Raw genomic sequence first — 15,250 nt, 5'->3', positions numbered from 1 at the left:
GGAACCTGACAGCCTCTTCTGGCCTCGGCTGGCACTTTGTGTACACAGTGCATGTAACACACACACAACACTGATGATACAGATAAAATTTTTTAAATTTTTAAAAAGAGAGAGAGGTGGTGGCACATGCCTTTAATCCTAGCACAGCCAAGGCTACACAGAGAAACCCTGTCTCAAAAACAAGAACGAGAGAGAGAGAGAGAGAGAGAGAGAGAGAGAGAGAGAGAGAGAAGGGGAATAAACAGAGGAGGAAGGGAAGGGAGGAGAAGGAGGCAATCACCCTGGCAGAGGGCCCTGGATTGTCACTGGCCCTCAGTCTCTCAGGTCCCAGGACAGCCCAGCCCTTCAATCCATTTTGCAAATGAGGTTAATAAAATGATGACCCACCAAATCCCGGAGGCATTTGGTTAAGAGATGGCTCAGAGGTTAAGGGTACTGACTGCTCTTCCAGAGGACCTAAGTTCAATTCCCAGCAACCACATGGTGACTTACAACCATCTGTAATGAGATCTGGTGCCCTCTTTTGGTCTGCAGAGACACATGCAGACAGAACACTATATACATAATAAATAAAAGAAATCTTAAAAAAAAAAAAGTAAAGCCCTGTTACTGCTTTGTTTTGAGACAGGGTTTCTCTGTGTGACAGCCCTGGCTGTGCTGGAACTCACCTCAAACTCACAGAGATCCCTTTGCCTCTGCTACCCGAGCAGTGGGATTAAAGGTGTGACATCCTCTCCCGTATGAGACTGGGCCTTGTTATGTAGTTCAGGCTAGCCTTCTTCTGACTTTTCAATAGGGGGACACAGTGATACACCCCTGCCACCCCAGCCTCTGGGAGGCAGACACAGGAAGATCAAGAGCTCATGATCACCCTCTGTTAGACCGGAAGCTCCAGAGCAGCCTGGATTCCGATGCCATCTCAATCCTTCCTCCCACAGGAAAGAACTGCTGCCCAGACCTCAGTTTGGAGACAACCTAACAGCGCTTTTGTCCTGGGGGGCAGGAGTAGGTTCAGAGTGTGAAGAGCTGATTGAGCTGGTCTGGCCAGGGAGCTTAGAGTGGAACCTGCCAGGGTAGTGGTGTGGGCTACGGTGACAGTGGGGACAACCGAGGATGTAAGCTGGGGTGGGAAGGGTGCACACCCTGCACAAGAGCACAGTGGAGGCCGCACCCAACTTACGAATCTTTATTACCAGGTGGCTGTGGGGATCCCCATACCCCCGTCTGTGCCAGCCTAGCCCTGGGAACAGCACACTCCTTCCTAAGGGAGACCAGCTCCCTGCTGAGGAGCTCAAAAGTTGGTGGATGTTGTGGGGACTTTGGGGTCCACAGTCTTACTGGAGAGAAAGCCACGTCTGTATCCCGAGTTCCCCTCAAGTGCCCTGAACCGGCACTTGAGATGCTGCCCGGCCTGGAACAGGGTGGCTACATCCAACAGTGCATCCTCGATGTGCTGCCCCAGCCGCTGGGAGTCCTGCAGAGAAGCAGACAAGGAGCTAGGGAGGACTGGGAGGTCCGAGGGAGGAGGCTAGATCAGGGACCCTGGAGACTGACTGACTCCATCCCAGATTTAGGAGGGTATGGAAGGCACTCAGTTCATCTCACTGTTTCTGTGCTCGATTTCTTGCTGGAAATATGGAAGGTGATCATGTTTTCTCCCGTGAAGATATAGGCGATGCCATACCCATGGTCACTGGCCTGGAGTGGGGAAAGGGAAGCAAACAAGTAGCCCAGCCCCTCGTCCACACCGACAGGGCACCAATCCCCATTCCTCCGTCCCTGGCTGCACCACACCCCACTCACAGGCCCAAATCCACCTCCAGAGGAGACATAATCTGGATAATTGTGGACATCAAACAGGTGCGCTTGCTGCACAGGGATCTGGCTGGTGGACAGCGGCCACTGCTGTGACTGGACCTGGGGAACAGGCACTCACGTGAGCAGAAAAGATTCTCTTTGCTTCACCACAAGCCAGACCTCCTCCTACGCCAACCCCTCCAAAGTCAGTGACTGTCCCGTCGTCCCTAACCACGTCCATCTTCCTGACCCCACCTCGCCCTTCTTTTTGCCCCTTTCCCACTGTGCTCTTTCTTCTCCTCTGATGGTGCTGGGGATTAACCCCAGGACCTTTAGCTTGCTAGGCAGGGGCTCTACCACTGAGCCACACCCCAGCCCCTCACCGGGGGATTCTGGACCGGTGTTCTACTGCTGAACCCCACTCTGCCCTCAGCCCCTCTCTCTGACTTGCTCACTTCTTCCCTTCTGCGCCCACCTGGGTCAGGAAGGGCGATGGCATATGGAGGAACCGGGACACGATGTAGAGTGCGAAGAGGTGGCGGTCGGTCCCCTGTCCACTCATTGCTGCCTTCAGTAGAGTCCGGTGCTTGTCCACGGCAACCCGGAACAGGGCAAGGCGCTGCTGGTCCTGGGTCCCCCGGGCAGTCAGAGGTCATGAAAAGACAGGATCACACAGCTCGGTGACCGACTTTAGGACATTTAAACCCTTTAGAGAGCCACGGTATCTCACAGGTAAGGGAGCAGGCTTTGGGGACAGGCGGAGGGAGGACAGAAATTGTTTAGAGGCTATAAGTAAGTTGAGGCATGGTGTAGATAGAGGTCATGGTCACATGACCAAAGTGGCTAAAGAGCAGAAGCGGTTCCCTGCGAAGTCTCGGTTCCCTGCGAAGTTGTGCTCCAGCGCTGTGTGTCCCCACAGCAAAGCCCCCACCCTCCTGGCCGCCTCCCTCATGCAGGTGCCCCTCCCAGGTCCTTGTGAGCACAGGCGACAGAGCCCTCAGCAAGGCCACACTCACTGTCTTCTCCTTGTCCTCCATCGCTCTCACAAAGTGGCAGGCCTCTTTGGTACAGCACCTCACTGTCTCTGTTCTGCCTTCCAGGAACAGCCGGGTCATGGCCGACTCATAAGTCAGGCAGAACTGACCCCTGTCCTGGGGAAAAGAAGAGCCTGTGAGTCGCCTCAGGCTGTCTTTGTAGCTTTCGTCCACTTTTGTCCTGACCTCCAATCAACCTCCCTCTGCTTAAAAATCCTTCTACGTAGAAGGATCAATATGGCTGACCCACACAGGAGGAACGATCCAGAATAAGATGGCTGATTGACAACGAGATGTCAACCTACAACAAGATAACTGATCTACCAGACTCGGTGGTGCATGCTGTTAATTCTAGCACTTGGTAGGTAGAGGCAGGTGGATCTCTGTGGGTTTGAGGCTAGCAAGGGATACACAGTGAGACCCTGCCCCCCCAAAGGCTAATTCGAAACACAATGAATGACCCATGAGCTGGATTAACAGATGACTCACAATGACAAAACACAAGGACATTAAGAGGTGGCTGGAGGGGCAGGTGTTGAGATCTGGAGGGGCTGGAGCCCTAAGGGAGCGGGCACCGCGGATGCCCACTGACCCGGAAGTGAGCCAGCTGCAGGACCAGTTGGATGAAACTGTCCGAAGAGACATGACAACTTCTGATGAAGTTCTTGCCGAAGTGGGGAAAGGGGAAGACGTGGCAGTCGATGTTGCCGGATAAGATCTTAGCTCCCCTCAGGGCCAGAGAGATGGATGGCTGGATCTGCAGAAGAGGAGGTGGGAGAAATGACTGGCATTACCCTCAAGAGGGAGAGCAGGGCATGGGTCTGGAAGGGGTTAAGACAGGGCGAGAGCGCTAGTGATGGACTCGGGTGCAACCGAGTTTGAACAGGCTTGAAAGGACCAGGACTGACGTTCAGGTGGGGCTATGGGTGTTGGGACAGCCCCACTTGGGAAAGAAGGTGTGGAGAATAGAAGTAAGAGGTAGGAATAGGGCTGGGATTAAAGATGGGATGGGTGGTGGGCACAGAGTTCAGGGTGAGGTTGGTGTTGGGGGATAGTGTGGGACTCAAGATGGTGGATATGTCTGGCATGATCCGAAGGTTGGGGCAGTGAGGTGTGGATGAGTTCAGGACAAAGACAAGGGACTTAGAGGGGAGACGAGAGCCCAGCTTCACCTGCTCTGGGAGGTCCCACTGCAGGCGCTGGGGCTGCGGCAGAGTGGGGTCAGGCTGCCCCTTACAGTGGCCATCTGCTGCGTACCCCAACTGGAAGCAATCTGTGGCCAGGGTAAACTGTGGATAAAACTGTCAGTCACCCCTCACTGGCGGGAGAGGCCTGGCAGAGCGAGGGTTTCTGTAAGCAGGGTTGTGGGATGTTTTAAGTTTGCACTGATGAGTGTCTGCTGCTCCACCTTCTGGGTACACGCTTCTATCTCTCTCAGCTGTCTTATAAAGATGGGGAATCAGAGGACCCATTTTTGTTTCATTTTGAAACAGAGTCTAATGTAGCCTAGGCTGGTCTTGAATTTATTGTGTGGCTGAGGGTGATCCTGAACTATGATCCTCCTGCCTCCAGCTCCTATGTGCTGGAATGGCAGGCCACACCACAACAGCCATGTTATATGCAGCTGCCGTGGAATCCAGGGCTTCAGGAGCAATGGACCAGCTGAGCCCAAAGCCAGCTTTGCTTCATTCTGCAACATGGTCTCACCCGGTAGCCCAGACTGGCTTAGAATAAAAAGCCTCCTGTTTTCCAAGTATTTGGATTACAGATGTGTGCTACAACATCCCATGATTGTGTGAGGTCTGTCTGTGCGTGTGCATGGGTGGGCGCATGTCACAGGCTGTAGGTTAACACTGTCACTCTGCCTTCTTGACTCTGGAAGTTCAGTTCCCTTCTCTGAGCCCCAGTGACCCAGGCAGGTCAACATGGTAGACCCACTTCTTTTCTAGGCTTTTCCCTGCCTGTCTCTGAACCTATGTCTCCAGTCTAAGGTCCTTCAGGGTTAGTCTTTGAATACGATACCCAGCCTTAGACACGCACCTCCCACATATGTCCTGAGACAGGGCAGTCAGCCCAGGAGTGTTCCACGCTGAGACCCAGCTTCCCATTGGAGAAGACGATGAGGGTGAAGGATTTGTCAAACCACCTGCAGAAAGAAGTTTGGAAGGGCCATTAAGAGCCAGGGCTGGGAGGAGAATGTGGGTACCTGTAGGACTTTTAGTGGGGTGCGCTTCAGGGTGAAGTGAGCAGGGAAATCAGAAGGGGTGGCAGCTCTGGGGGCCTCTAGACGTGCTTCCATTTCTAGAGGTGATTCCAGATAGTCTCCACATAGATATAAAATTTAGGAATTTTTGTTTGTTTGTTTGTTTTCCTAGGCTCTCTTTGAGGCATTGGAAGTGTTAGGAAAAGACCCACAATCTTGGGTCTACTTTATGGTTAAATAATCCTCCATCATGGGACCACACTCAATGGAGAAGTTGATCTTGACCAGTACTATGCTGTCCCCAGGCTACGGTGTGTTACACAGCTGTGCTCAGTGACACAAATGAGCCATTAAGATATAGAGTCTGGGTCTTAATCCGGGCAGTGGTGGCACATGCCTTTAATCCCAGCACTCGGGAGGCAGAGGCAGGCGAACCTCTGTGAGTTTGAGGCCAGCCTGGTCTATATAGCTAGTTCCAGGACAGCCAGGGTTACACAAAGAAATGCTTTGTCAAAAATACAAAAACAAACAAAGGAGTCTGGGGTCCTGAGCAGATGGGTTCTCTGGGTTAGAAGTCTCCTTGTTCTACTGAACTGAGTTTGGGTTGTCAGATGTGAGTGGCCCCTGGGTCTAGCTGCTGAGGTGTGGAGTCTGGCTATCTCCACTGGAGTGTGGGAGGGTTGGTAGAGGGATAGACTTACCGGTCATCTCCCCGGCCGGCCAGCAAAGCATGAGCGTAGGCGTCCAGGGAAGCTGCCGGATCCTCCCTGGTCAGTCCCGCGGGCTCAGGATCAAGGGACACGAAGAAGGCAGCCCCTTCCACGGCCTCCAGGGCAGTGGCAGCATGAGTCTTCACTGACTCTCGAGCCTGGGCCCACATACTCCTGTCCAAGTGGGATGGGCCTGAGCCCAACTGGCACTCTCCCTTGCCCAGCCTGCTCCCCGGAGCCCAGCGCACCCCTGTAACTCAGGCCACCAGCCTGCTCCCCGGAGCCCAGCGCACCCCTGTAACTCAGGTCCCGACCTGCTCCCCGGAGCCCAGCACACCCCTGTAACCCAGGCCACCAGCCTGCTCCCCGGAGCCCAGCGCACCCCTGTAACTCAGGTCCCGGCCTGCTCCCCGGAGCCCAGCGCACCCCTGTAACCCAGGCCACCAGCCTGCTCCCCGGAGCCCAGCGCACCCCTGTAACCCAGGCCACGAGCCTGCTCCCCGGAGCCCAGCGCACCCCTGTAACCCAGGCCACCAGCCTGCTCCCCGGAGCCCAGCGCACCCCTGTAACCCAGGCCACCAGCCTGCTCCCCGGAGCCCAGCGCACCCCTGTAACCCAGGCCACCAGCCTGCTCCCCAGAGCCCAGCGCACCCCTGTAACCCAGGCCACTGACTCTTACCTGGGAGCAGCAGTCAGAGCTGCTAGATGTTCCTCAAGGGGACAAGCCGGGGATGGGTCATCTAGGATTTGCTGGAACTGTTGCTCTAGAGCCCGTGGGGACAGCAGGTCATTGGAAAAGTGGGTCCCGACGCGGAAGAATCGGCCCCGGTGGAAGACAGCCACATGTCGGCTGTCCTGGACATGACGGAGGTAGTCTGGAGAAGTATGGGCAGAATATGAGGGTGGGAAGAACCTACATCATAAGAACCACACCACTGACTAATCATGTGCTCTGCCCCTTTCCTTTGTCATTTCTGACCGTTCCATAGCCTGAGCGTAGCCCAGGTTAGACTCAAATTTGAAATGTAGCAGAGGATGACCATGACTCTTGCTCCTCATGCCCCCACCTTCCTAGTGCAGGGGTGACAGGTGTATGCCACCACATCTCATTTACTTGGTGTTTGGAATGGAACCAAGGACCTCCCACATGCTAGGCAGGAAGTCTGCTAAGGGCCTAGAGAGACAGCTCAGCGGTTACGAACTCTTTCTGTGTGTTCAGAGGACCCAGCATCCAGAACATAAACATTGTGACTCTAGTCCCCGATCTGATGCCCTCTTCTGGTCTTAACAGGCACTGCACACACATGGTGCACAGACATACATGCATGCACAGCACTCATACACATAAAATATAATTAAAACACAAGGTTCAGGGCTGGAGAGAGGGCTCAGAGGTTAAGAGCACGGGCTGCTTTTCCAGAGGTCCTGAGTTCAATTCCCAGTACCCACATGGTGACTCACAACAATCTGTTGTGAGATCTGGTGCCCTTTTCTGGCGTACGGGCAGAACACAGTACACATAACAAATAAATATATCTTAAAAAAGACAAAAGAAAGTCCAGCTGGAGCCACACTCAGGAGGCGACGCAGACAGATCGCTAAGTCTGAGGCCAGCCTGATCTACAGAGCAAGTTCCAGGACAGCCAGGGCTATTACATAGAGAAACCCTGTCTTGAAACACCAAACAACAATAACAACAAAAGAAACTAACCAAATGTCAGGAGTTTGAGAGGGTATGGGTAGGGGGTATGGGAGGGGTTGGAGGAAGGAAAGTGAAGAGGGCAATGATGTAATTCTTCCATTTTTAAAAATTGAAAAAATAAAATTTAAAAACTCTAATGAGAAATTTTCTGGCTTGTCCCACATTAAGCTATTTTTAAATTTGTACCACCACAGGTCATTATTATTCCATTTCACAGTTGAAGAAACTAAGGTTCAGAGAGGACAATGATTTGCCTGAGGCCATGGAGAAAGCATTACAATCAGGACAGAGACCCAAACAGGCCGGCGGCTAACATCTTCTCGCAGCCACAGCCATTGTGGCAGGAAGGGACAAGGACTGGGTGGGGGAGCGTCCTCACCTTTTTCCAGCCCTGGCACCCGTGTGGTGTTGAATATCCTCTCGAACTGGGCAGAACACAAGGGCCGCATTCCCATCAGCAGTGTCTGCAGGAGGCCAAGGGCTCCTGAGCCGGGCCCTGTGTGCTCCCAGCACCTCCAGCCCCAATCCAAGAGATCTGCCTTACCGGTGGAATCTCCTGCTGGTTCAGAAGGTGGCGGTACAGGAGCAGGGCATGGGCAGCATTGCCTGCCCGGGCAGCCTGCAGCGGTGTGGGCGTGACATACAGGAAATCCTGCTTGGTGGCAAGGGGAGAGGACACAAAATACATTGAGACCATGCTTGTCCGATAGGGCCCCTGACAGCCAAAGCAGATGGGCTAGCGGCTCCAGTGTTCTGGACTTCTACCAGGGCCACCAAGGCCAAAAGGCCCCTGCCTCCCACAGGGGCCTCCCTTCTCACCATCATGTAATAGTTGCTGCTGACCAACAGCGAGCCTCGGGAGCGCAGGTACACAAACTCCTCCCACCAGTCACTCACCTAGGAGGAGAATCAGAGATGCTCAGCTGTGCCGGCTGAGACCTTGTGGGGGAGGATGGTGTCACCAGGGAGGCCACAGACTTCCCTGTGTCACAGGGGCAGAAAGGATCTCAGTAGAACAATTGGGTATGATCAGCAACTAGCAATAACTTATACGTCCACAGATGAAGGACTAGTTAACGATGGAGTGTTAGTAACCATTAAACAGATGAAGGATTAGTTAGCGATGGAGTGTTAGTAACCATTAAACAGGTGAAGGACTAGTTAATGGTGGAGTGTTAGTAACCATTAAACAATGAAGGACTAGTTAATGATGGAGTGTTAGTAACCATTAAACAGAACAAGGAAACTGTGGCAGTAACTCAGGTGGTAAGTGCTTGCCTTGCAAGCGTAGGAGCCTGAGTTAACAACTCGGGGCACACATAAAGGCCAGGTGGAGTGCTTCACACTTGTAATCTCAGCGCTGTAGAGGCAGAGACATTGCTGGGGCCGCTAGTCACACAACCAGCCCAATCAGCAGGCCCTACATCTCAGAGATGGAGGCTGTTTCAATGACCAAGATGGAGCTGGGGAGATGGCTCAGCTGCTCTTGAAGAGAACCTGGGTTTGGTTCCTCGCACCTACCTGGTAGCTCACAACTGCACATAACTCCAGCTCCAGGGTATCTGCCACCATTTTCTGACCTCCATAGGTACTGCATATATGCAGCACACCCACACATACAAACATGCACACACTCATACACATAAAAACAAAAAATTAGCCAGGCATGGTGATGCATGCCTCTAATCCTAGCACTTGAGGGGCAGTGGCTAGTTGATCTCTGTGAGTTCAAGGCCAGTCTGGTCTACAAAGAGAGGTCCAGGACAGCCAGGATTGTTACAATAGAGAAACCTTGTCTTGAGCCGGGCAGTGGTGGTGTACGTCTTTAATCCCAGCACTCGGGAGGCAGAGGCAGGTGGATCTCTGTGAGTTCGAGGCCAGCCTGGTCTACAAGAGCTAGTTCCAGGACAGGCTCTAAAATTACAGCAAAACCCTGTCTTGATAAACAAACAAAGAGAGAGAGAGAGAGAGAGAGAGAGAGAGAGAGAGAGAGAGGGAGGGAGAGAGAGAGAGAGAGAGAGAGAGAGAGAGAGAGAGAGAGAGAGAGAAACCTTGTCTTGAGAGCTGGCTAGGAGCAGGAAGGAAGGGTGCCAGTAATACTGAGGTGGCGCTCTGCAGCCCCGGTGCTCTGCAGCCCCGGCGCTCTGCAGCCCTGCAAAGGGTTCAGGACACCCTCATCCCCCAGTGTGGCTCTGCCCCAGACCCTCCTTCCTCCTGCACTGATGGTTTCACACTCACAGATATCCTCCTGCCTCTTCTCCCTAGTGTTGAGATTAAAAGCATGTGCCCAATGCTTAGATTAACTAAAGTGTCTGTGAGCTGTCCCTTTCAGTGTCCCCTCAACCTTCCATCTCTAGGCCTCTGACACACCCTGTCTTGGAGGTCCAAATTTTCCCAGGACTCCCTAGTCCCTTCCTGAGTGAGCCTATCACTCTAGACTTCCCATCCTTGCATCCAACCAAAGTGAGGCCCCCTTTCAGCCCTCGCTGGTGTCTGCCCTAAGTCCCTAAGGCTAACCAGACAGGTTCAGTTCCCAGGCAGGCTCTTCGCCTGCCTCTGAGGTATTTAGAGCCCCATCGTTCCTCACCACTTCTCACACTCACCTCTCTGCCTGTCACCTGGCTCCACTTTTCTACAGAAGACAAGACTGTCTTGGTTTCCCAGCTTAACTCAAAGTGCAGCCAAGGGCCGAGCTCCCACACTAGCTCACCACCCGTCTAGGAAGCTGTCCGAGACCTGGAAGCGCTAGACAGGGTCATGTGGAAATTTTGGTGCTAACACAAGCGGTGGGACGGAAGCTCTTGAAGTAATTCCAGTATCTGGGACACGTCTTTAAGCTCAGCATTTGGGAGCAGAGGCAGGCGGATCTCTGAGTTCAAAGCCAGTCAAGTCTACAGAGCTAGTTCCAGGACAGCCAGGGCTACACAGAGAAACCCGGTCTCCTGTCTTGGGGGGCGGGGGGAGGGGCGGAAAGCTGAGCTTAGGTGGGGCTTAAGGACTGCGCAAGGGGCGGGACTCCTGAGCAAGGAACTTACTGAAGTTCCATTATCCAGCAAATCCAGGGCTTAGATAGGCCAATCGTGGCAGGGGCATGGCTAGGGCAGGGCTGGGGCCCCCTGAACTCACGTAGTTGGAAGCACACCAGGACTTGAGGCGCAGATAGCGCTGCAGTCGTGGCGCCTGCAGCCTCAGGAAGTCGCTTGCCAGAGCAGCAGCGCGGTCAAAGGCGTCGTCTCCAAGCACCGGGCGAACCGACTCCAGGTACTGCATGCAAAAGTGGAGCCGAACGAACGAACGTCCATCAGAACTCCTGCTAGTCTCCCGGGACCACCCCGCTCCGGGACACGCCCACCTTGCGCACGGAGTCCTGCGCTGTGGGCACTGGTTGCCGCGGGAGGGCCCTTTGGAAGCTAAACAGCCTTGGGTGCCTCCCGGAGAAGATTCGGACCAGTGCCTGCCAAACAGAGGAGAGAACTGGGTTGGAGGAGGGAGAAGGGGGGAACGAAGATGATGTGGGGAGAGGGAGGAAGGAGATGGAAGGGTAAGGATGGAAGAAAGAGATGGTGCAGCAGAGACGACGGAGATGAAGGAGGGCAAATGGAGATGATGGAGAAGAATGAGGGAGGACAAGATTATGGATAGGGGAGTGAGACGGGAGGATGGAATAATGAAGGGAGAGGTAGAGACAGTGAAGAACGGGTTGAGAGGACAGAGATGATAGAGGGAGGGAGAAGGGAGATTTTGTGGACCAAGAGGACACAGGTGATGTGCAGAGGGGGAGCTAGTGAGAGGAAAGCCACTGGGAGACAAAGACCAAGAGGGACCGCAGCGTATATTGTGGGAGTTGGAGCCTCTCACATACCAGCCAGGTCTTCGTGGGTGAGGACATGGTGCCATAAGGTTCCAGGAGCCAGCCATGGTGAGACAGAAGCAACCTCAGAGCCACATGAAGTGTGAAGATCAGGGCTCCCCACAGACACGAGGCAAACAGCGCTGCTGCCAGAAGCCCTTGGAGCTGATAGTGCTGTCCACCCCTAGGAGAGAAAAAAAATAAAGGGTGCCCTTGAAGCTGTGCAGTAGACTGGAGCTTCAGGATGGGGGTGGGGACAATCACACTTGACAGACACTTATTTACTTCATAAAGTGGGTGTGTTCCTCTGCCGCCCATGACTGGCCTTATGGAGGCACCAAGCTTCTCAAAATCACTTTCCTGGGGTCAGGGATAGCCCATAATAATAGAGTGCTTGCCTAGCAGGCAGATGCCCTGGGGTGGGGGCACATGCTAAAATCTCAGCACTGGAGAAGCGGGGTGAGCTAAAGCAGATCCTCAGCTACACAGTGACATCCAGGACAACCTAGTCAGTGTGAGACCCTGCCACAGAGAAATCCATAGAGTCAGTTTTCAAAGGAAGTCATGAGTTTCAGCCAGGAATACTTTAATCTGGCACCTAGGAGGCCAAGGCAGGAGGATTTCTGGGAGTTCCAGGACAGACTGAGCTACAGAATGATACACACCCCATCTTAGAAAAGAAAATAAAAGCTGGATGGTGGTGGCACACGCCTTTAATCCTAGCACCCAGGAGGCAGAGGCAGGCAGATCTGAGTTTGAGGCCGCCTGGTCTACAGAGTTATCTGTAGGACAGTCAGGGCTTTACGAAGAAACTGTCTTAAAATACAAAACAAACAAGCAAACCAAAAAGGATTTGGGCATGTTAGTGCAGCTCATCCACAGCATTCCCTTCAGTTAGGATGGTGTGCTCATCTGGAACACTCAGGATGCATCGTCTCTGGACTGGGTCGTGAATATGCCCTTTCTAGGGATTTCTGTGTCTAATCTGGGCTCTGCTTTCTTTAGAAAATCTGCATCCTTTTCCCAAGGAAGACCTGCGCCACCTCCTCTGTTCCCTGACTGTGATAGGAGACAGCAAGCTTGATGTGGTGGCATTCTCAGGTCTCGGGAGTTTGAGCCCAGCCTGGTCTACAGAGCTAGTTACAGGACAGCTAGGGCTACATCAAAAACAAGAACAACTGAAAAAAAAACTAAACCAGGCTGAAGAGATAGATGGCTTGGTGGTTAAGAACACTTGCAGAAGACATAGGTTAGATTCTCAGCTCAAAACCATTTGACTCTGGCTTTGGGGATCCAATACCTTCTTTGGCTTCCTCTGGCACTGTAAACATGTACACAGACATACATGCAGTCAAAACACACATATAAGTAAGCTGTTTAAGAGTCCCAGCACAGAGCCAGGCTAGCAGTGGTGGCACACGCCTTTAATCCCAACACTAGGGAGGCAGAGGCAGACAGATCTCTGTGAGTTCGAGGTCAGCCTGGTCATAAGAGTTAGTTCCAGAATAGGCTCCAGAGCTACAGAGAAGCCCTGTCTCAATAAACCAAAATAAATAAATAAATAATAATAAATAAAAATAGAGTCCCAACACAGCTGGGCAGTGGTGGCGCATGCCTTTAATCCCAGTACTTGGGAGGCAAAGGCAAGAGAATCTCTGAGTTCTAAGGCTAGCCTGGTCTACAGAGAGCCTCTATATAGAGAAAGGTCTCAACATAGAAAGACCCTGTTTCAAAAAAACCAAAATAGACAAATAAAGGTTAAAGTGAAAGAGAAAGAGCCCCCCCTTTTTTTGGCTGTACATTAACAGACATAAAGAAAGTTCCAGAAATTACATTTCTTTTTCGTTTGTTTGGGTTTTTTGTTTTCTGAAACAAGTTTCTCTGTGTAACAGCTCTGGCTATCCTGGAACTCACTTTGTAGACCTGGCTGCCCTCAAACTCACAGAGATCTGCCCATCTCTGCCTTCCAAGTACTGGGATTAAAGATGTACACCACCAATCTTGGCTTCCAGAAATTATATATAATATATATATATGTATGTATATATATATATATATGTACATTCATTTTACATACCAACCACAGTTTTCCCTCTCTCCTCTCTTCCTGCTCTCCCACCCACCAAGAAATTATATTTCTTTGACAGGCAAAGCATGCGGAGTTTCTTGGTGGGGGGTTAGGGCCGTGACTCGGGTGAAGAGGAAGGTCCTTACCAGTCTGGAAGCAACTCTTTAATCTTCTCCATCAGTCCTAGGGAAGGATCCAGCTGGAGGAACCAAGCAAGCTGGATTGCACTGAAGAGGAAGAGCCAACTGAGGGGGCTTGCAGGGAGCACACCAGTAAGAAAGTCGTTCTGTGGTGAGAAAAGACACCAGCAGTCATACGTTCATACAGAGGACATGCGCTGTATCTCTCTCAGTGGCTTATTGGGACCTGGATGTGGTTGGAGCTCAGGATCCCCGTTATTGAATATATCCTGAATATATCTGTAAGGAGCTGGGGGCGTGGCTCAGTGGTAGCACCTTTGCCTTTCCCCTCGTAAGGAGGCCGGGCTTGGGCCTCTTCCTAGAATCAATTCACTATAAGGAGCGAGGTGGGGTAAGTGGGGGCGGTGGTGGTGGCTCGGTGGTAGGGCACCTTCCTGGAATTCACCACTAAGGGACTGAGGGCATCATTCAAACTGGTTTGTGTTCTAAATAAATAAACCAAGCTAAAGAGACTTGAGTTGTAGAAGTTGGGGGAGAAGTGTGTGGGGAGGGTAGCAGCGGTGAGTGAAGCGAGTCAAGAGCTGAGCAGGGTAGGCCAGTGGGTAGGACAGAGCATCCTACATGAAGGCGTAGAAATAGCCAATAGTGGCCCGGACTGGACATCCCAATCTTCAGCAGTGGGCTTCGGGCACCCCAGAAGCAGGCACCTGGATCCCCTCCTCACCCAGACACGCCAGAGATGCCTTTTCCAGGAGCGCAGGCCTGAGAGGTAAATCTCCTGCCACACCGGGGAAGTGAGCTCTACTTCTGCCCCATCAGAGCTCAGTGCAGACAGCAAGCTAGAGGCCTGTTGTGCCTCAGCCATGTTCCCTGGGATCCCTAGGAGGAAGGTGGAGTCATTCTCCAAGATCTCAGTGCCTCCTCCCTTAGACCCAGGGGTACAGACTTTGGGAGGGGGCGTCAGGACCCCAGCTCTCCTTCAGACGGCTCCCCCGCTCTCAGACCCCATCCCTTCCTCCCCACAGCAGGACCTCAGGCCTACTCAGTCCGCCTAAGCACCTGAGGGCTGTTGCAGTTCCCAGCTGGAGAGTTAGAGGGTTTGAAGGCAGGCCTAGCCCCTCGGGATCTGTGAATGTAGAGCGGCGGGAGAGCAAGCTGTCTGCTGAGAATTCAGTGCTCAGTATTTGGGATGGGGGAGAAAAACTGATCCAGGATTAGTTGTGGGGCTTCATACAAAACACTAGTTTTTGGACCCATAGGAAATGAACATCTGTCAATGGTGGCACTGCTCTTTCCCATCGCAAGGCAGACGCATGAGGGGTCCTTCCACTATGGGACCTGGACAGGGATGAGAGCGGAAGCATCCTATTGCGCATGCTCGGCAGGGAAGGATGCCGGTGATGAGTTAAAGGGGAGTCCAGTACAAGTGATGGAGAGCCCCACTCGCCTATCCCAATGCAAGGTCCATAGCCCCTCTTGTATCCGTATCCGGCCCGGTACTTACGCTGTTCAGGGGCCAGCAGCAGCGGTTCCTGGGTTCAATCCCATGGACACTTCCTTCCCCCAGGCTCCCTTGTGTATATATCCAGTCCCCGTGTAATGAGTCCACGACCTGATAAGCCGGTTTCGGATGTCACCTTAAAGCCCAGATCCACCTTGTGTGCACCTAACTTGGTGTTCAGGACCCGGATTTTATCCCCGCCCCCTCTGATCCCTCCGCGTTCTATCCCTGCCCCTTTCCAATCC

The 15,250-nt window shown here is 52.8% G+C and overlaps 1 protein-coding gene across 9 annotated transcripts; it reads right to left on the bottom strand.

Annotated features, from left to right (window-relative positions):
- Nucleotides 1-1,172: 1,172 nt before the first annotated feature.
- Nucleotides 1,173-15,211, bottom strand: Cpt1c (carnitine palmitoyltransferase 1C). 9 transcript variants are annotated; one of them, XM_085682843.2, is made up of 20 exons: nucleotides 15,009-15,211; nucleotides 14,564-14,630; nucleotides 14,229-14,383; nucleotides 13,511-13,650; nucleotides 11,309-11,480; nucleotides 10,799-10,900; nucleotides 10,573-10,710; nucleotides 8,266-8,343; nucleotides 7,991-8,101; nucleotides 7,826-7,910; nucleotides 6,424-6,619; nucleotides 5,736-5,918; nucleotides 4,872-4,977; nucleotides 4,004-4,132; nucleotides 3,424-3,588; nucleotides 2,814-2,948; nucleotides 2,273-2,425; nucleotides 1,804-1,917; nucleotides 1,606-1,698; nucleotides 1,173-1,474 (listed from the first exon to the last, which is right to left on the bottom strand). In XM_085682843.2, the coding sequence occupies exons 3-20, from the start codon at nucleotides 14,367-14,369 to the stop codon at nucleotides 1,292-1,294; spliced, it is 2,424 nt and encodes an 807-aa protein (XP_085538969.1). In that variant the 5' UTR covers nucleotides 14,370-14,383; nucleotides 14,564-14,630; nucleotides 15,009-15,211; the 3' UTR covers nucleotides 1,173-1,291. The 9 variants fall into 9 exon arrangements, with proteins under 9 accessions (XP_085538969.1, XP_085538968.1, XP_048294059.1 ...); XM_085682842.2 differs by lacking the exon at nucleotides 14,564-14,630; XM_048438102.3 differs by lacking the exon at nucleotides 14,564-14,630 and having other exon boundaries at nucleotides 4,004-4,120.
- Between the last annotated feature and the right edge of the window lie 39 nt (nucleotides 15,212-15,250).

This window comes from Myodes glareolus, chromosome 24 (assembly GCF_982192425.1).
Source record: "Myodes glareolus chromosome 24, mMyoGla1.1, whole genome shotgun sequence".
Taxonomy (NCBI): domain Eukaryota; kingdom Metazoa; phylum Chordata; class Mammalia; order Rodentia; family Cricetidae; genus Myodes; species Myodes glareolus.
Note: the sequence above shows the minus strand (reverse complement) of the source record. Positions and strands in the feature narration are given on the sequence as shown.

Bases quoted from the DNA above. Each gene is read 5' to 3' on its own strand.
- Cpt1c (XM_085682843.2), bottom strand. From the start codon at position 14,369: ATGGCTGAGGCACAACAGGCCTCTAGCTTGCTGTCTGCACTGAGCTCT. The intron at 10,901-11,308 runs GTATGTGAGAGG...TCTGTTTGGCAG, and splicing joins CACCCACGAAGACCTGGCTG to GCACTGGTCCGAATCTTCTC. The intron at 8,344-10,572 runs GTGAGTTCAGGG...TTCTCCTCCTAG, and splicing joins CCTGGTGTGCTTCCAACTAC to GTGAGTGACTGGTGGGAGGA.